This window comes from Pomacea canaliculata, linkage group LG4, assembly GCF_003073045.1.
Source record: "Pomacea canaliculata isolate SZHN2017 linkage group LG4, ASM307304v1, whole genome shotgun sequence".
In the NCBI taxonomy this organism is placed as follows: Eukaryota; Metazoa; Mollusca; class Gastropoda; order Architaenioglossa; family Ampullariidae; genus Pomacea; species Pomacea canaliculata.
This window is the reverse complement of record NC_037593.1, coordinates 24322783-24343140: the sequence shown is the minus strand read 5'-3', so window position 1 is coordinate 24343140 and position 20358 is coordinate 24322783. Positions and strand designations below refer to the sequence as shown.

Genomic DNA, 20358 nt, shown 5'->3' with positions numbered 1-20358 from the left:
TTGTCGACTCTTGAATACCAAGAATCCTTCTGTGTACAGAACATCAGGGTGGGCGTGTACGGAGGACCGGTACCTGCAGCACGCGCACGGATCTCTGGACTTTGAGCTGAACAGTGAACACTGTGTCTAACACCTTCTCTCGAAAAATAAACTATCAACCGGTATTAAATGACATGTTGAAGTAAGCCAGGCCCTCTGACATGTGCAAGGGACGGTCTGAGTGTTCCTTGTCTCTAAATTAGTGTTTGAAGGTCCGTTGCTATCGAACACACTTCCAACATTTTTTTTCTTGTCTATTGAAGAATCTTTTTAAACTCCGTGAAAGCATTTCCACCGTTTATGTCCACTATCTCAGCTCCTTTTATAAAACACTTTTTCGTGCCAGTCAATATTTTTGCGAGGCTCCTGCACACCTGGAATGGAGGTAAGGTGTGGTGTCAAAGGACCGGTGTGTTCCGCGTGCTTGGCGACAGGTACAAACAAGCATTTAGTGTCCGAGCTTTATTGCCAATCTATCTTCAGCCCCTAGTAAGCAGGACAGAAAATTACAAGAGGTTCACAAACATTCAGTTCTCGCTCCTGACCTGAGTATAGTCAGACTTACTGTTAACATTGGCGGTGTCATGTACCTGAGTTGTGCAAAATGATTAATGAGAAGAAACTAAATGGCTCCAACTGTTAATGGAGCCTGGTGGAAGAATTTTGTCGGGAGCTTTCTCTGAAGGTGTGGCAGCAAATTTTATATTTTATACCGGATATAAAGTTGACTTCTATGTCTGTGTGGACCGTTTGATCTCATTCCTTTGATATTTTAATGTCTATTTAAGCTGACTTTGCCTTACTCGCGGTCTGTTATCAGTTTTATTAAGACCTGTGAGGCTTTTAACAGTTGTCGGGCTTGTGCAAGACGAAGGTAAAAAGAGATGACAGAAAGGATAAATAAGTAAATAAAAAGGGATTTTGAAAAATGAGTATTTAAAGTTGAGAATTTTAATGGAATGTACCAACGTGAAACTGATATTTTACTAGAATGTCAGACTTGGGTAAATGTATGCAGCATTATTTACTTGACAGAAAATTTAATATGGTAATTCTCAACTGTTCCTTGTGTATGTAAGAAATTACCAGAGTATACCTCACTCTCTCCCTCTCACACTCACACACACATTATTACACCCATGACAGATATATATATATAACAAATAGTAATTTATTCACTTTTAACATTTCTGTTGATTTCGTATGTAAATATATAAAGTTTACGAATCTTGCGTAGAGTTGTTTTCTAAGTCAAGCATCAGTCCACTCGTCCGTCCAACACCCACCCAACGATCAACTGATTCCTTCATTCACTTTCAGATCCGCCCATGCACTCTCTAGCACGCTTGATATCTTTCACAGTTGAGAATCTCACTCGGGGTGTGCAAACATAATGACATGGTGATATCACTGCGATGTACCTCAAACACAAAGAGTCCTATTGAAAAACTCGGGTAATTCTGTGTGTCCCTCGCTGACAGGAGCGCTAACACACAAACACCAGAGATACGGATAATATGTTCATGTTGTGTTACAGTTGCTGCGGATCTGGTGTGAAATGGTGTGTAACACTCGGCACCAAGTGTCTGTAACTGCCAAGGAAATTTCCATTCTTTTACTTTTCTTAAACTTAGGCACTTTTTGGAAAAAATTGTTTTGACTGCGCAAGCGCATTTATGTATTGATGTGTGTGTGCGCGCGAGCGAGCTAGTGTGAGTCTGTGTTAGAGAGAGGGACAGAGTGATTATCTCAGTTCCCAGGTGTCTTTATCCCTCCTTTCTGTAACCTCGCAGTTCCTGTCCTCCTCCTGTACTGACTCGGGGCTGCAGACACCGACCTGCTAGTCACAGAATTCGTGAACCTTACACGAGCCTTGGGGGAGGCTGGAGGGCTTTTGTCCGTCTGCTCTTCTACCAGAGGAGGTGCGTCTTCCACAGACGTCGTCTTCATCGTCGTCGAAAAATCCGATGAAGACTCCGTCATCGCGCCACGTGCGCTGGCTGGCTCTGCTGCTGGCTTCTGGCCGGTCTCGACATGGCGGTGTACTTCATCTGAACTTCGCGCCTCTTCTTGAGGTACAGCTGCTGAGGGTACACCACTGACTGTCCTTGCTTCTTCACCAGATGCTCGTATTCCTCCTCTAGCCTGTGGGTATGTCGCTCCAAACTGTCTTTTTCGTCTGTTAGCCGCTGGATCTTGCGGTGGCTTTCCATGAGAGCGTTGCGAAGTTCCTTTTGATGGTGGATGGTGCTGTCGATCAGCTCCGGAAGGGTCCGAGTGTATCGGTCCCTATCGTCAAACTTGTCCATGCACTCCAGAAATAGGAAGTCCATTTTGTGAACCCTCGCCAGCAGTTCTGAGATCTGGCAGCAAAAGAATGGTTTTATTCTTATTGTATTGTTTACTAATCATCGTGTTGCTGGCACCTTCTCTATGTCTTATCTTTGGTAATACGCTCGACTTTGAACCAGAAGTCGTGAGATCAAAGCTCCCTCGTATAAGAATTTGGAAAAGTTCTTCCATCCACACCACAACAAATGATATCTGATGTATCAAGGACTATGAAAGACAGAAGAAATAAGTCGAGGTCCGTCTCTTTCACATCATACCCTAGTTACAAATCACTGCTTTTTTAGGGGTGGGTATGCACTTGAATACGAGTATTTAGCTTTTCTTAACCGTAAAGTTGAAGTGGTGTAAGAGGTGGATAGAGATAGATGATAATGATTACAACCCTAGCGATACTTCACATTCTGGAGATGCCGAGATAACGACGACGATGAGAGCAGTCAGAAGGACCTCACCTGTCTCTGAAGAGCTTTAAAGCTCAGGTCAGAGTTCATTTTGACGTAGTCCACTCCGTAGAGCTGCACTATCAGGTCCTCGCAGAGTTCCTGCATCTCCATACCTGTGGTCTCTGTCTGGACCTCTTTGGTAGACTGGAACTCCTGTATAAGATTCACCAAATACACTCTCACTTCGTTCGAATAAAACAATAGGAAGGACTATTTTCATTTAAGAAACGCCTTTTGCACAAAGCTTCACCAGAAAGAGTCAAATCCTCTCTTGTCCTAAGGATTCTGTTCATAAGAAACATGCTTACTGTTGTCACTCACAGGTGTGTGTGTGTGTGTTGTGAGGTATGTTTGGTGTGTGTGCAAAGCAGAGAGCTCCTACACCCAGGTCTGTGTTGTTACTGTGTCACGCGAAGACTGACTACCTGTGGGTGTCGATGTATGTTGTTTGGCAGAAGATACTGTTGCCGTCGTCTCTCCCTTTGTAGTTCTTCACTCAGCCATTTCTCGATGTTTCGCTGCTCAGATTCCGTCAGCTGATGCAAAGTGCTGCTCACAAAGCGGTTCGCCGTGGCTTTGATGTCCATGTCTACGTGGCGCAAGGAGGAGGCACAGTAGCCTTCTATGGACGCTTGATACAAGAAAACTATGCTTATTGTTTAGTGAATTCTACCGAGCTACACCTATTTGATTGAAAAGTTATTTATGCTCGGTTGTCAGAAACACACATGCAGCAAAAAAAAATTAATAATTAAGTTTTAGTCAAATGAAACAGTGAATTTTGGTTTCTATTTGGTGGTGACCGCTATGTTTTATTTGACTACCTCAGAATATTAATATATATATATAGTTCCACCACTTGCAGCATGAATAGGAGGTCCAGCCGCAAGGCCATCGAGAGAAAAGAATGACCGGTATTTCAGTCTCACCTGATTCTCCCATGTGCGAGTTGATCTTGAGCTTGGCCTCCTTCGTTCTCTCCTCGTGCAGCGCGCTCTTCATCTTCTCTGCGATCCAGGGGTTGGTGATGCCCAGGATCTCCAGGAAGGTGCTGAAGGCCCTGGAGCCCCTTTTGGGCAGAAGATCTAACAGCTTGTGCGCTTTGGCCACATAGCTCTCATCTGACTGTATAGAGAAAAGCCGTTATATAGGAAATGTTAACCTTTTTTTGCTGTCCCTGTACCCTGCACTCAGTCCCCTGATGATGCCAGCAGACCAAGAAATCTGGCTATTTACATAAAATTATTATAAAAAATCTCAGCTTTATCAGACCTATGTCTCCCTCCCTCCATTTTTCTCCTCCTCTGTTTTTTCCCCTTCTACCCGTCTTCCTGGCGTGCGTGTGTTAATCCCTTGAATGAAGATTTGTCACTGATTTTTTTTTCCTCACTCCGGATGACTAAGTTTTGATGTTTACTTGATGGTTCATAGAGTGAACATTTTTCTCATTAGAAAGACAAACACTATGAACAAACATAACGTAGTAAACTAGAATCTATCAGAGGTAATTCAGTGAACAGCATCGAACTTACCTTCATTAATCTAGACATCTCATCGTCTAGGACGGAATTGTTGCAGAAAGCCGTTAGAAAACTGCCCGTCACAACAATTTCATTTGCTAGTCGTGTCCTGAACTGACTCAAGACCCTTTTTTCCGATTCCTCCATTGTTGACAGCACCCTTTACAACTTTGAAATTTTGTTATTTATCGTAGGATTTTTGTTGTAAGAAACACAGATTTAGTTGTACACTTTCTACATATCCTTGCTGAACAACTTGTGAAGAACGCTGATGATCAGTACAGAAAAGTTTGTTCACAGGCGGAACAGCAACCGAAAACACTGCTGTTAACAACAACCAATAGTCACAACTTGTGTAAGATACTTCAGGTATTTTCTCCTCGCCTAGAGACTGTTTGTCTTCAAAGACCTGTGGATAGATAGTCCAGGGGATAGCCAAGCAAGACCTTGCGTGCATCATATCGCGATAAATACAAGAGGAGTCACCAGATCCTACCATCTGGGTTCGAATCACGCAAGGCTTATCGCGAAACATGTCTGGCAAACATATTTAAAATAAAATAATTAAACGTGTAGCCAGGTTTTTAGTCATTGCGTTTTTAAGACTCGATGTCAGCCCCCAGGGAAACTACTTCTAAAAGATCATTTGAAATACAATGAAATCTTCTGCTCCGCTCACAGCAACGACATTTTGTGTTGTTTGTGTTGATGGCTAATTAATCCGCTTTTAATCATTCCTTGCTTATAATACCAGGCGGCGTGAGCTCTGTTTTTCTTCTTTTGATTGTGCTGCAGATTTCAGAACTTTATTATTATTTTAATAATAGTTTCTGAGAAGACTTTCCGAAATGTAAATTCTGAAAGCTATGTTTTATGTGAGTCTTTTCGTATCAAGATGTGATGGTCTAATACACTGAGTAATCTAATATCTTATTATATAGATGAGTACGTGAACACGGTATTCTATCTGAGCAATCCTTTACTTCACTTCTCTCCCTTTATCTCTTTTTCTCCTCATTTTGTCCCTCCTTCTTCCTATTTCTTTCTTTAAAGTCACTTTTTGTTTCTCTTTCTCTCTTTCTCACTCTCTCGTCACATTTTACTTGTAGCGTTTGAAACACTGAACACTGTAACACTTGTGAATATCTGTTAGAGGTGTGAATTACATACACGTACACCAAACAGACCTGCACATCTCCAAACTGAATAACCTATGTTGCACCTTCATTGTAGAACGTAAAGGTGACGTGTGACTAAATAACAACAAACCTTCTTATGAAAATACATAAACAACTCGTCCTGAACTGGCCTGCTGATTTTAACTGAACGGTTTTCAAACATTTTCTCACGATCAGAAAGTTTCCCCAGGGGATAACCGTACACCGGCGACGGAGGAACCTTTCAATCTGACCTCGCGATCAGTCGCAGCCCCAGACCACCTTTGTTGCCATTGTACCCGAGCTTGGAGCTGTCTTGAGCCCGTCACGTGCTCACGATGCGCATCATTAGAGCTGTTAAGCTTCGAGGGTGCTGGACAGATCCTGTTTCGAATGTGCAGACGTTTGTAGACACAGTGCCCAAGCTGTACATTTTTTGTTGTTTTTTTTCTTTCAGAAAAGGTGTGCTCCATTAGAGATTCGGTTGCATGAAGACCGAAACAAATACAAAAGTTAGGCTCTGAATGTTCGTGTACCTGGTTGTCAAGGAAGTCTGTGTGCTAACTCCTGGTGGTACAAATATGTACACTATAAGAACACAGCTTCAGTGATTATTTGGTATAACTCTCGGAACAGACCTTGTTCTTTAGGCGCGCGCCTTGGGAGTGGGGATTGAGCATGTGTACGTCGTATGCGAATGTGTGTGTGTGTTAGACAGACAGACAGACAGACAGACAGACACATTTTCCAACGTAGTCTTTACGACGCATTTCAAGGCAGAGATATTATAAAGTTCGGCAAATGAAATGTTTTAAATGGTTTGTTGTAAGATTCTAACGTGATTTTATTTAACAAAATGTAAATTCTTTATTTTTTATTTCTAACATTTCACATAAAAAATCACAATTAATTTTCTGCCCAGACATTTGTACAACGCACAAGAACACACAGAGAGATAGATCACCATGACACCAACAGGTTGAAGCAATTTAATCAATTAAATTCTATTTAATCAATTAAATTCTATTTAATTGATTAGTCAGTAAGTTTGTTTTATATATTAACATTTTCCATAGTGTATATTAATGTTTACCCCATAACAAGCACGCGCGCACACAGACAGACCATCATGACACCATGAACTTTAAGGAATTTCCCAGCAAATCAACCAATTTTGTTAACACTTTTACAATATGTCGTCTGACACTGAGTTCGTGTCGACATGTGGCCACTGCTCAGCGAGATGTATCTATAGTACATTAATAACAACTCTACACGAGGAGTGTCCACACGTGCTGTGCATGCATTTGTGGGAGGTCATTGGTCACCAGTCGCATGTAATATTTGTAACAGTGAAAGACAGATAATGACAAGTGGGGCAAAGTTATCCGAGGTCTAACAAACTTCTTTTTTTCGGTTTTAATGACTTCCACTCTTCCCCACTCATCATCCATAAATAGTTAATCATGAATTTCAGAATGAAGATCGGTGGACACGAGTTTCGTGCTATGCGATGTCTTTACCCAGGAACGAAATCAAGAAAAGCAACTCTCCTACAACCAAAGTGCCTGCAGTAGTTGGTTCTCTCCCTTTATCGGTTTGACTGTCGTGCCCTTGCGGTCGGCAGCGGTTTTTAAACACTGTGTCTATAGGGTAGTACCTCTCACCCACTCCCACACCCACCCCGTAACTTTCTAGAGGAAGCATAGAGTGGTTTTTGGTTTTTTTTGCACTTTTAACGGAAATTTTAAAAGTTGCTCAATTATAAGATTTCAGATACGCTTGTAAGAGAGAGAGAGGGGCCACGTACGAACGATCAAAATTCTGTGGATAGGGAAGGGGGGTGAATAGGTTAATGAGTGAGCGAATAAATAAATTTACACACAATTTGTCTACAAACTATATCATCGTATGATAATATTATAAAACATTTCGTACAAATCATCCACCTAAACAGCATAAGCTTTCAGCAATGAAAAGCTATCGTCAGATGACAACAATGACAAATGTACTCATTAAGACTAAGATGTGAGATTAATGTATATACGAAATAACGATTTTAGAAATATTTTCATTCTTTTCCTTGAAAGGACGTGTTAAATTACATAATCACTTAACAATATTCTATCATAATGATAAAAGCCCAAACATTACTTTTTCGTTGAAAGTCCTCCAGTAACTGATGTATGTAAATTTTAGAGAAAATGTTTAAAATCATAACGCCACCACAAACTTCTCGATTGCTTTTGTTTCCAAGCTTTCGAGTCCCAGTGGTAATTGATAACACTATGAGATGCTGATTCATAATTTACTGATAAGGAAAATTCTACAAATAACTTTTGCTGCTGATTTAAATGTTAAATCCGGGTTTTCCTTTTTTCTTGGGTGCATTTCTGACCTGGGATTGCTTTCTGTAGTTAGTTCTACGCCTCCTGTTACTCACGTCTATCACAGGCTCCTGAAGCACCGAGTTCCGCGCCATCTGAGAGGCAACTGCCGACATTTTCTCCTCGACAAGTTTTCTGTTGATTTTCTCGAGCTGCGAGATTTTCTCCAACAGGACTGCCATGTCCTGCTGGTGTTGGTTCTTTTCTTGTTGACGTTCACGGCGTACGCTACCTCTATCGATCTCCAATCTGTTAATAACATCAGCGAAGTGGTTTACTTCCTTCGAAAGTTTGTCCATTTCATCTTTTTTCAATTTCAGCTCCTTCTGATTTCTGACATTCGTTGAATGCAGTTCTGCCACCAGCTGCGGCAAGGACGCGCCCTGTGGAGAGTTCTCGAAGTAGCCCAAACATTTCGCTGTCTGACTTTCCAATCTCCTTATCTTCTCACTCAGCTTATCTAATTTCTCGACAATGACATCGAAACTGAGATCCTCTGGAAGAATGCTGCCCTCGTGTAGGTCGTCTGCGTTGAGGTGGATGTTGATCTTAATGTACATGCGGACCAGATGTTCCTGAATCTCGATGTTTCGAAAGACTTCATCGTCCCCATCCTCGCGAGACATATCGGAGGATGCAGGTGTAACCGAGCGAAGCATTGCCTGATATTGGTCTCGTTCTGTCTGAATCTGCTCCGTCAGGAACTTCTCCATCATCTTCTTGTCCTTCTCGTTGATCCTCTTGCTCTGGCCGAACTGTTTGTGCACGAAAGTTCCAACTAGTTTCTTGATGTCAGTGTCACAGGTCATTCGTTCTCTGGGCATTTCTGTGGGCAAAAACATGGTAGTATAGAACTTCTTACGACACATCTTTCCTAGAGGATTATACAGTCATAATTTTTTACTTGTGTCCATGTATCACACCTTATAACTCCCTCTTCAATCGCACACGAACACTAAAGAAATTTGTACACTGTACACTCTTCGGCATGTAAGTCTTCATGTCTTTGTGCAAATAATAAAGGCAAAGTATTTCAAGCCTTGAGGGGCGGAAAAGAAAAAAGAACTTTAGTAAAGTCTTACACTCAGCCTACTCGAAAATACTTTCTCGCTTCCAAAACGCATTGAATATGTGATTGTATCCATCACATGGACACAAATGCACGCTGGTTCGAAGGGTGAGCAGACAAAACATCTTGACTACTGACCGTCATTTTGAGATGCATCAGCAGCCACAGACTCGTTGTGACTTCTGCGTCTCGCTGGTTCCGCCTTGGTCAGCAGCTCAGCAAGCCAAAAGTAGTCGTCCTCCAACACCGACACAAACTTGTGGAAAGCTTCTGGTCCTCGCTTTGGAAGCAATTCCAACAGCTTGTAGATCTGCTCAGATTCGGTTTTTCCCCTGCACACATTGTTGAGGTTTAATTCTCACCTACTCTACCCCGAGGATAGAAGTGGCTTTATCACAGAAATAACTCCGTAAGACAATTTATAAAATAAAATGAGAAAACATCATGTGTTGGCATTTACTCAAGATTTTATACTTGTGCTCTTTGCTAAAAGGATATGGACGACGGTTCCGACGGTCAAATAGAAGTGCAGGCAAGTATAAACAAAAATTATGGATGTACATCCCCTGGATCACTTTATTGCAAAGACAATAGCATCGACTTTGACTACTACGGTTGATGATGCTGATGATGATGCATTTTATTAGTAGTGCTTCTATGTTTATATGTTTACTTAATGCCTTTTCACAACAAATCAGTTTACGCAGGGCATGGTCCAGTTCAAAGCTTCCTACCCTTGTGCTTGTATTTCGAGGTACACATCTTAACAAGGACCATGCGCGTGTCTTGGCTTGTCAAATGCATGTAATGACTCAAAGTCAGTATAATGCTTGTTGGTGGCGACTGGGATAACATGGGTCAGTGCACACTGTATATCATTTTCTGCTTGCTCATACTTTCTGTCGTATGCCAATGACGAGAACGGTTCAGGACCAATGAAGGAAGTAACAGCCCAAGTTTGGGGTTTTCCTTTTCTTTGTGTGCTGGGTCTATTTCCAAAAAATCGGACGATAGCCCACTACCCCACATTCCCCCGTGTAGCGTGTAGCGTGGTCTTGATAACCAAGCGAAATATCTGGGTAGCGCCTATCGGCAATATTATTTTCGGCAGGAAGAATGGTCTCAGAAGAAAAGTGAGGACGACGACAACAACGACGACGATAAAGGACGGAAGCATTGCAGTGACCAAAGAGATGACCAAATATGGAAACAAAGGTACAAAGACATGTATGCACTTCACAAGTTTCTATTACTTACCTTGATGACATTCACCATGCCCCGTTCAAAGATGCCTTCCTCCTCAAGCTGTGCCAGAAACCTCTCAGTGATGATGATGTCGTCAGCCAGTCTCCGACGGTAGCGTGTAAGATGAGTCGGTGTGTGTCGTCCATACTGTGGTCCCCAGTGTCTGACGTAATGTCATGCGCTGAAATGTAGGGTCAGGGGTCAAAGGTCTCTGCGAGGTCGTTAACAGACCACAAGACTACACCCTGTCTGCAAGACACAAAAGACAGTCGAAGTGTTAGGCAGGCAGTCTGGTAATTAATTCAAAGTGAAGGCCATGCTTGTAGTCCTTGTACAGTTATGTAAATATTTTCCTGAGCTTATAAGTGAACTGACAAATATTCCTCCTGTAGATTTCAAATGTACATTCAAATGAAGGCGATGAATGCGAACTGGAGAAAAGTCCATCGTAAACACAAAGATCAACTTGAGGTAGTACTCACAAATTGCAGTCGAACCGAAAACCTTATTCGTCACCCACATTGGTGACTGTTGTTGTGATTATCGTTGTGTGGACGTTAAAATGTTACATCACATTCACTCAGTCGGTGGGGAGAATAGCTCCATGTCAAAACCCATTTTAACTCTCATGAACGCTTGTCTCAGTTGGGGAAGTGTGTTTCTCACCTGTTTGGTCACGTGCCAAGACCACTCAGATCTGCGGGACAGAACCTTGCCATATCAGCACAGTACAGGACATGGAGTAACAACTCGCCAACTATTGTAGGATTAGAGAAGTAGCCTTATTTTACTAAAATAATCATCTAACGATATCGGACACTCGTTAGTGACACACCATGGCCGCCATGACACCGGCTACGTCACTGTAACTGCAAGGGTTGTCTGATCGACTTTACAACTGATCTTCCCTCGTGCTTCGACTTTTTTTATCGTGTGTTCAGGATTTCAACTTGAGAAAATCTTAGTAATCTAAATAACATTACATTTCTTTTCAGTTCTTATCTTCTTTTTTGTCTTATCTCTTTAGTTTCCTTTTAAAGTGTGAGTTCTGGTGTAAAAGGCAGGAACATGACGGGCTTGAGCCTACACCAAGAACAAGAAGGAAAGTGTTTTTACGTGTTAATTAGTTATCGTAAGTAAAATTGTTTTCTTTTATTTTCTTCAATCGCTTATAAAAACATCATGAAAAGCAGCAAACGGTTTCAAAAGATAAAATTTATTGCAGAAAATTTTTTTTGCGAATCTTAAACTAGGCACAACAAAGAGAAGAAAGGAAAGAAGTTTAAGATGATTAAATTGATGAAAATATAAATGAGGGAAAACGAGTGTGATTAAAAGGGGCAATTTTAGGTAAAAACTTTATTGTAGTTGCTAACTCTTCTCTGTATGTGTGACACTAAAACTCTCTATAGTCTATACCATACCCTACCCACTGTTCTCACTTCATACCACACATACTGTTCTCCTATTTGCATACCATCTACACCTTCTCCTTATATCCGTTCCATTACCCTCTAGCATACCATATATACTTTTCTTCACTTTACAAGCGGCCCATTTCCTCCTTCTTTGAAATGTTATCTAATTATTTTTTTAATCAGAAAAACGAGGGTCTACATCATCATATCATCCACATCATGCCTTGCATAGGCAATGTTTTCATATCACTCATACCATTCTCCTGTAAAATCTGTGGTGTTCTCCCCTTCATAAGGCACTTCGACAGACTTGTAGCTCACCATGATGTTGTGTTCCTTTGCCTTTTTAACACTCCTTGATATTCTCTGAATCCTTGCTGCTTCCAACACTTTTCTGGTCGATGAACTAGTTCTTCATCTTCTAGTCTATTGTATTCCTTGCAATGAGTTGCGTAGGTCTCATATTGTTTTGCGTATGAATTGTGTCTTGTGTCTGACGTTTTGTGTGCGTCATTTGTTCTACGTCACTTGAAGCAGAAAAAGACGTCACACATGAGAAATGGAGTTTTTCTCTAATGGCCGAGTGAGCGGGAAAAAAAAACCCCAGCGGTCTTCGTCCGCCATCTTCAATGACATTCCTCTGAAACTGTAAATCTTCGACTCGATTCACCTACAAATCTCTTCATCATCATCGTCATCTGCGGGGGCTTGTCAGCGTTGTGTTGTGTGTGTAGTGCGCTGTGCGTGTGCAAGGTAAGTGTACGTTGGTTTTGTTACAGTGCTACTTTAATTGCATATAATGTTAGAGTTGTAGTTATAGAAGAGCAGTAATATTTCTACTTCCTCTTGTGTGTCGACGTGACGTGCACACGTTTCGTGCAGGTTGATACAAGTGACTATCATTATCAGTGCCATGTTCCTCTACACTCAAGAACAAGGAACAACTGCTCGCTTGAGATTTTTCGTTAAGCACAGGAATGTTTGTCGTCACATCTGCTCCGCAAATAATTACCTGGAGAGAGTTTGTTGAAACCCAACACCGAGACACAAATACTGTACACCTGGAAACTACAGCCACAAGATCTGGTAGGTTTATTTTGGTGCACCATTGTGTTAGTACAAACTGTGTTAGTACTCTCTGTACCACTCATAGCGTCCTGGTTGATCTTAGTAACGACAAAACAACCAATTAAAACATCCTGGTTAAGCCTAAGGAACGATCTTTACCATTGTTGTTAGTGTGAAGCCTGTTTGTGCCAAGATATCATGCCCAAACAGCATGCAAACCCTTAGGCTGTCCTTTCTCCACATACACCATCCAGCACTTACCCAAACAACTCTCCTGGCATCTTTTCACTTGCGGAAGCCGTGAAATGCTATGAATATAATAAACCTAATATTACTACGCTTCTGGTGTCACATTTCACATCAGCGAGGCGTCTGTATTTGCTCCAGAATATCCAGAAGTTCAAAGTTCAGCTATCTCTTTAAAATCCAAAACTCATGAAGACGACACAGCTCTTCCAGCCCTCATCATTCATTTATGAAGCAGGCAGTTTAATGTTTGCTTCAAACGTCCCACTTTTAAGGAGTAAGTGGAGGTAATGGTTCATGTACAGTTCATCGTGTGGTTGAGTTGTGTGCACCAATGCGCTTTAATTTCTGTATCTGCTGTCGGAGAAACTCGTTCTCAACAAGGACTTTTTGCAGACGTATATTTTTCTGTCGCTTGCTTTCCTCCAGCTTGTTGTATTTTGTCCTTAGCCTGAGGTTTTCATTTATGATTGTTTTATTTACAGATTTTAACCGGTCAACAAAGGATATATAGTTTGTTCCAGATTCCAGTCTGAGTTGGGCAATTGTTGCAGAAAGCTTTTGGTTATCCCTTTGGAGTTTACTATTCTGAATGTTCAGGTTGTCGTTCCCTTTGATCAATATCAACATTCTATCCTCCATTATCTGCAGCTGGGATTGAAGCCGTTCATTTTCTTCGTCAGTTTTCATTTTGTTTTTTTCCATCGTCAAATTTTCGTCTTTCAGTGTACGAACTGCTTTCTTTGCTTGCTTCCTTAAATTTCCCAGTCTTTTATTTTCGCCTTCAAGTTCTTTGAGTCTGATTAACTCCCTTTCCAGTTCTTTGTTCTTTTTGTTCAGCTCCTGCAACTCGCGATGTTCACCTTCTCTGCCCAGCTTATTATTTTCGACAATAGCCTGAACCTCATCTATCTTCTGCATTAGGAGGACAGGGAGTGTGTCGCCGCCTCTTCTGTATGTGATCTGCGACATATACTTTATAGTTTACTACAATGAGATTTAAATATACATACATAAAGATTTCATTAAATACAATCCTCAAAGCGTCAATACGCCTCACAGAAGGGGTCAAAACTGTGATACTGTATTGGTACGTAGTATTTACATTGCCACAAACAAACGAAGGGCATAGAGTATCTGTTAATTAAGCATGATCAGAATAGATTTTGAGCGCTTACTTATTCGACTCATGCGTGACTGATATTACGGTCAGTTTGGATTATTTGGCCAAGAAAGGGTTTTAAAGTGGTGTCATAACACACTTTAAGGGAAAGGGGCAACAAAGGGGAGGTACAAGAGAAATTCCCTGATGGTCTAGCACTATTTATTAAGTGCTGCGTCCAGGATGACGTGTTTCTCGAGACGAGGGCTGAACCCTACACCATGACTCTCAATGAAGCAACGAGAAGCGAATCTTACCACTGGGGTACCGGACTATTACCAGTATACCTGACTGGTATTTTCCCTCTTTCTGTTTCTTATCCGGAGGAAATCAGTCGTATCGGTTCCCAGTCACTTAATCCCCAGACACTTCATCCCCGACACTTCATCCCCGACACTTCATCCCCTAGACTTTTAATCCCCAGACACTTCATCCCCAGACACTTAATCCCTAAACTAAATCCTTAACTATAAAAATTATGAAGTCAGCGAAAAATTTAATTGAAATTCAAAGAATTCAAATTCAAATCATGCTATTAACTTCAACGTCATTTGAACATCTACAACATTAGTTAAAATTGATATAAGCTAGTAAATTTAATGTTCTTCAACAATATGATATGAAAATTGTTCTTGAGTGTTCGCGAGGTAATTGCTGTTAATATGAAAGGTAAGCTAATGATCGGAGGGGATGAAGTGTCGGGGATGAAGTGTCTGAGGATTAAAAGTCTAGGGGATGAAGTGTCGGGGATGAAGTGTCTGGGGATTAAGTGACTGGACACCAGTCGTATCATACTACTGAAAATAGGTTTGTACTTTAGCATAAGCTTCGTTACCTTGTGGAGGTCACTTACGTTCATGGCTTCGTAACATTTCTGTAGCACCTTCAGACTATCCAGCTTGTTCCTCAACGCTTCGATTGCGTCCTGATCATCATCTGTCGTCGGCAAGTCTGTGTCCACTGAGCCGTAGATGAGTGGATTTACATCTTTCAGTATAAGGAGCTGAATCTTTTTGGTGACAGTGTTCATCTGAGCTTCCATTTTATGATTAAGGACGCTTCCTCGCTTGGACTTGGCAATCTCCTTTTCCACTACTTCCGTCAGCCTTTCAATGATATTATCTTTCTGCTTGTCTGGGATTCTTGACGCCCGAAGAGCCTGAGACAGCTTTGTTCTGATGTCTTGAAACACCCACAAAAGACATGAGTAATTATTTTCAGATCATACGATTGACATTAGAGTCATTATAGTCAAAAAAGTGTTGGCGAATGAAACCTTTTGTCACGTGTCTTTAGCAAGGACAAAGCAACATGGTTAGTGAATAAATAAACACACAAAAAGACACATTGGCATACGCAAACACACACCTCGCACACAGACATGTGAATGCGTGTGTGTGAGCCCCAACTACCAAGCACAAACTTGCACACAAGAAAGAAAATAAGACTATTTGTATTTTAATGTTGATGAGACTGTAGTTCTGTAACGAACATAAGTCGTTTCTCTGAGGTTTAAGTCGAGGATTTAAGTACAAGCGACTTGTTTCCAGACTTATAAAGCAGTGTCCACACCTCGCAGATGTTTTGTCCCTGGGGCTGTAGTTATACAACGGTGGCAAAGATGCCCTGGGGTAGAGAAACGTGACGTAGTGTCCGCGAGGTCTGGGCATCGCATTGTATCTATGGAAACAAGAGTGAGACAATTTTAGTTGTCTAGCATTACCATGTTTCGTCCAGCGCTTTTCCTCCTCAGAAACCTGGTGCTCTATTTCGTCTGCTAACCATTGGCAGTGACTTTGAAGAACAGCCAGCACGTCATCGAAGGCCATGTCATCTTTTCTCGCTAAGACATCCAGCAGTTTCTCCATTTCTTTTCCGCTAGGTTTGCTCTGTGTAGGAGCATTCATTTTCTTAGTGAAAACTACCAAGTTAGCCTCTAATCACGGGGTAACAACAGGGAGATATGTGAGCTAATAATGAGCACAGTGTAACAATAAGGAGAAAGGTGGCTTCGTAGTAAATACCGTTAGATAATTTATGTGTGAGAGAGAGTGTGTGTAAATGTGTGTATGTGTGTGCTTGCGCGTGCATATATGTGTGTGTGTTATAGTTACATTAACTTACCTTGATTTCTCGTTGTTCTTCTGAAGAAAATTGAGACTGAACTTCGCTCCAGATTATGTTGAAGTCGATATCTTCCGGTTTGTCGAGACGACAGTTGTGCAGTGCGACTTGTCTCACTGGGCTCATGAACTGGTCTTTCGTCGGCCTTTCATCAGCAGCTGTGAGCATGTCGGCAATCCAGGCATAGCTTTCCCTCAGCACCCTCACAAATTTCTTGAAAGCAGTCGGTCCTCGTCTTGGTAAGAGCTCTAGCAATTTGTAGATTTTCTTGTGGTTAGCTTTCTTTGCCTGCAACATGTACGATCTTGCCCATTTCCAAATAATTTTTTAAGATTTCGTTCATAGACACATAGCAAATTAAAAATGAATAAAACTATTTTTGTTGTTGTTGTTGTTGTTGTTGTTGTTGTTGTTGTTGTTGTTGTTTTCAGACCTTTGATTCTTTAACTCGATGTCTACTGATGTCTCACAGAGTAGTAAAACTGATTTGACAGAAAGACGAACGTGCATCTCACGTGGATTAGAGCAGTTTAACCGTCGTCTCGGTAACCATTGATAACAACACACTCTACACCTTCAACCCACCGCTGACTATGGTGTTGTACTCCCCACGGATGGTCTCATTTAATAGGTTAAAGATTAAGCTAGATATGCATGCGTCTTTCAGTCTATTTCACCGAACATTCACAGCTACGTACTTGTGAGCTCGCGCATGTGTTCGTAGTTACACACTCTCACACACACACATGTACATACCCTGATAGTTTCCTCCATATCAGGCGGAAAGATTTCTTCTGTTGAAAGGGCGGCGAGGAACGCCTCATTGACGACGATATCCTTCACCAGTTGTTGGGTATGCTCTTTGATAATGGCTCTGTGTCTCTCCTCCATGTTTTCTCCACACTATCGTATGTCGATGCCTACAGTCTGCACCTTGCCAATAGGGGGTCAGAGGTGTTCGCCGATTATAAAAAAAAATGTCTGGAATGAAGCTCCCTTGTCTGCACACCGCGATTTATGGTGTTACCCGACTTTCAGGTGGTTGTTGCAGTCAGATCTCGTAGTCAGGCTGCGCGTCCGACTGACGTGAGATAACGTGGTTATCGACGATACTTCCGCGTGCAGATATCTGTTCTTTGTAAGGCCAGTCTCTACTTAATAAATCTAGTCAACCACTTCTGCTGGATACCTACTGCGTAAGGGACTGTGTTTCAGTTGTATCCCCGCAAAGGTCTCGAATTCGCGACCGTTTAAATCCCAGTCGAGAACACTCTCAGATCCTCACAATTGTGTATAGGTCATTGGTCATCGCCAAACACAACATTTTGTCACAAACTATCCATGTTTTAAGCAGAGATTTTAGTAGCATTGCTAACCTGCGATTTTTACATTGTTGGTTTATTGTTTACAAAAAGTCTTGTTGGTCCTACTCTGCGGTCACCTCTAATAAGGGTACATCTTCAGACAAAAGATGGCTTTCTCGAAAAATCCTGTCTATAACTTCTCTACCCTTGATATTATTGTATTGAGATTTATCATGCTTAGGTCGGTATCTCGTCACTGCAGTTTGCTGTGTTTGGTTTTGATTTTGTCATCAAAGACGACGTTTCTGCTATCAAAACCATTCGATACTCTTATTCCACTAAAACACTTATCAGGCACAAAAATGTTTGTGAAGCTCTTCCCCTTTAGTTTGTTATTTATTTGTGAAGGTGTGCAACAGTCATTGTTATGAAAATTTGCATCATGATGATGATGACTTAAATCATGACTTAAGCAACAATTTCTTTTTGTAATTCTTAAACAAGCCAGTAACATCATTCTCAAAGGCTAGCACGCTAAAAACTGATTTTGGAAACACGCTGTTCAAAAAGTCAACTGACAAATTCTAGGACATGATGCCTTTGAAATTCTAAACAAAAGGTGTACAACCATGCCAGTTTTTTCCCCAGAAGCAAATCTTGAAGCGAAGACATTCTATTTCAACTTAAATTAGTATTTTAGCGTCTCTTGCTTACATAGTTAAAAATGTGGAGACAAAAATGCTATATCTCATTTCCCTAGTCGGCACAGTGCCACAGTGGCTCCCTCTCAAATGTTTTTACAGTTGTCCTGTTGTTTACAACGTTTTTCCACACCAGCAACGTATTCTTCCAGTTGATTTGCGAGATCTTTGTCGCATTGTCGGAGAAGATTTATCACAAGATTGAAAGTGTTGTCTTCTTTCGCCGATATGACATTCAGCAGCTTACCCATCTTTCCCTTTTTGCTTTGCTGGCTCTGAGGAAAATGTTATTGTCCCGATTAATATCAGCAAATACAATGTGTTGTCTTAGGACTACGGGTAAAAGCATATATTAATGAATCTTGAATGCTGAGAGTGTTCGTGAATTATACACAGCAAACGCACTTACACACACTCATACGCATGCACGCACTTCGAAGGCCCTTACATTAAAAAAAAAAAATGCAGATTTACAAAATAGCTATCAAGCGATTGCTGTTTGACGGGCGAGTCAAAGTGCAACCCTATTGTAGGATAACACAAATTTGGATTTAAAATATTATTTTGGTACCTTGGCTTGTATTTCTTAGTCTTTTACCTTCTGCGTGTTTAGTTTTGTTTATAAGCCTTACTTCTTTTGAATTGCTTTCGTTGAGAAAATGCAAATTATGTCTTTGAGAGACTCGAGCCGAGGGAAAAAAATGCTGACAAGTTTTTACAAGACTTTTGCAATAATAATAATACATTGCTTAATGCTCAATTTGTTTTGGAAACCATATCTTAGGTTAATCATAATCATGGCATAATGTCTTTCTCCGAGCTTGGAGCACGGGTAACTATGACCTTATCAATGGTAAGTTTTGTGCTTTCGTAGCGCCTTCTACATTTCTATTAAACGAAGATAAGTCCATCTGAGTTCAAACAATTCTCTTAGATTTCAGTAGTTATTAGATAGATGCATCAAGATTCTCGCACCTCTCTCTCTCTCTCTCAAATACCATGCACACACATAAACACGCTCTTAAACTTACCTTAATGTCTTGCTTCTCATCAGAAGACAAAGAAGATTTTACTGTCTTCAAGACAGTGTCCACGTCGACGATTTTTGCGATAAGCTCACTGTGTTTAGCCAGTGCGTCCTGCTTCGCGGAGCTCATGATCTTCTTCCTTGTCTTTTGAGTGGACGCAGCCATGGCTGGCAGCTCGGCAGTAGTCTGGTCTTCCTCTTGTGTAGGTTGAGATCTGCATGGCATTTCAGCTGTGTTATGGCCTGACATTTCTGTTACTTCAGCACCTTTTAGAAGTTCAGCCAGCCAGTCGTAGTCCGTTTCAAGTATTCCAACGAATTTATGAAATGCCTTTGGTCCACGCTTTTGGAGCAGCTCCAGCATTTTGTAACCTTGATCATACTTGTCCGTCACAGCCTGAAAAAAAAAATGTTTGATGATGACGATGGTAAGGATAACAAACACTAACGGCTAAAGATTGAAAATAGAAAATCTTTCAACTGAGAAAAGTGTGACTATTTCGTGCGCGTGTCATGACAAAAGATTGATTAATCTTGACTATCAATCACTGATCCATTTACCGGAACTGGTTCACGTGAAATAATACCCAAATACTTCATCATGACTAGTACACGGAAATACTGACATTGACTGGATTTGTTTAATACCCAATTTTATTAAGGCAACTGAAAACGTGAGCTTCTCGTCTGTTGTCAAGCCACTTTCACGAGGTCAGATGTCTACATTATTTACTAGACTAGGCACGTTGTCACAAGGCTTCTCTTTAATCTTACACGACAGTCTAGACTGCTTACTGAGCACTGACATTCAGAGAGATCCCGGGGTAGCCATGTACTTATAGTGCACTTGCTATCTTCCGGGTAGCGCTGGTCGTTGTGTGCTTCATACCACGCAGATAAATACTGAATTCTCTCTCCCTTCCTCTCTCCTAAACACACACATAGAAGCACAACCAACCCTGATACTTTCCAACTGGTCGGACGGAAAGATCCCTTCTTCTTGAAGCCGAGCGAGAAACGTCTCATTGATGACAATGTCCTGAACCAGTAAGTGATGATGTTGTCTAATCATTCTTCTGTGTTTGTCCTCCATCAT

General features: G+C 41.2%; 3 protein-coding genes across 3 annotated transcripts; all 3 read right to left on the bottom strand.

Annotated features, from left to right (window-relative positions):
- Window positions 1–1572: 1572 nt before the first annotated feature.
- On the bottom strand, window positions 1573–4765 carry LOC112562370. Its single transcript, XM_025235612.1, has 5 exons — window positions 4367–4765; window positions 3764–3959; window positions 3260–3465; window positions 2844–2987; window positions 1573–2402 (listed from the first exon to the last, which is right to left on the bottom strand). The coding sequence occupies exons 1-5, from the start codon at window positions 4499–4501 to the stop codon at window positions 2019–2021; spliced, it is 1065 nt and encodes a 354-aa protein (XP_025091397.1). The 5' UTR covers window positions 4502–4765; the 3' UTR covers window positions 1573–2018.
- A 1729-nt stretch (window positions 4766–6494) lies between these two features.
- LOC112563246 lies at window positions 6495–9320 on the bottom strand. Its single transcript, XM_025237075.1, has 2 exons — window positions 9106–9320; window positions 6495–8724 (listed from the first exon to the last, which is right to left on the bottom strand). The coding sequence occupies exon 2, from the start codon at window positions 8720–8722 to the stop codon at window positions 7862–7864; it is 861 nt and encodes a 286-aa protein (XP_025092860.1). The 5' UTR covers window positions 8723–8724; window positions 9106–9320; the 3' UTR covers window positions 6495–7861.
- Window positions 9321–9821: 501 nt separating this feature from the next.
- LOC112562783 (protein Daple-like) lies at window positions 9822–20358 on the bottom strand. The gene is made up of 8 exons (XM_025236266.1): window positions 20221–20358; window positions 19267–19659; window positions 16987–18510; window positions 16231–16518; window positions 15830–15995; window positions 14960–15288; window positions 11887–13907; window positions 9822–10909 (listed from the first exon to the last, which is right to left on the bottom strand). The coding sequence occupies exons 3-7, from the start codon at window positions 17119–17121 to the stop codon at window positions 13251–13253; spliced, it is 1575 nt and encodes a 524-aa protein (XP_025092051.1). The 5' UTR covers window positions 17122–18510; window positions 19267–19659; window positions 20221–20358; the 3' UTR covers window positions 9822–10909; window positions 11887–13250.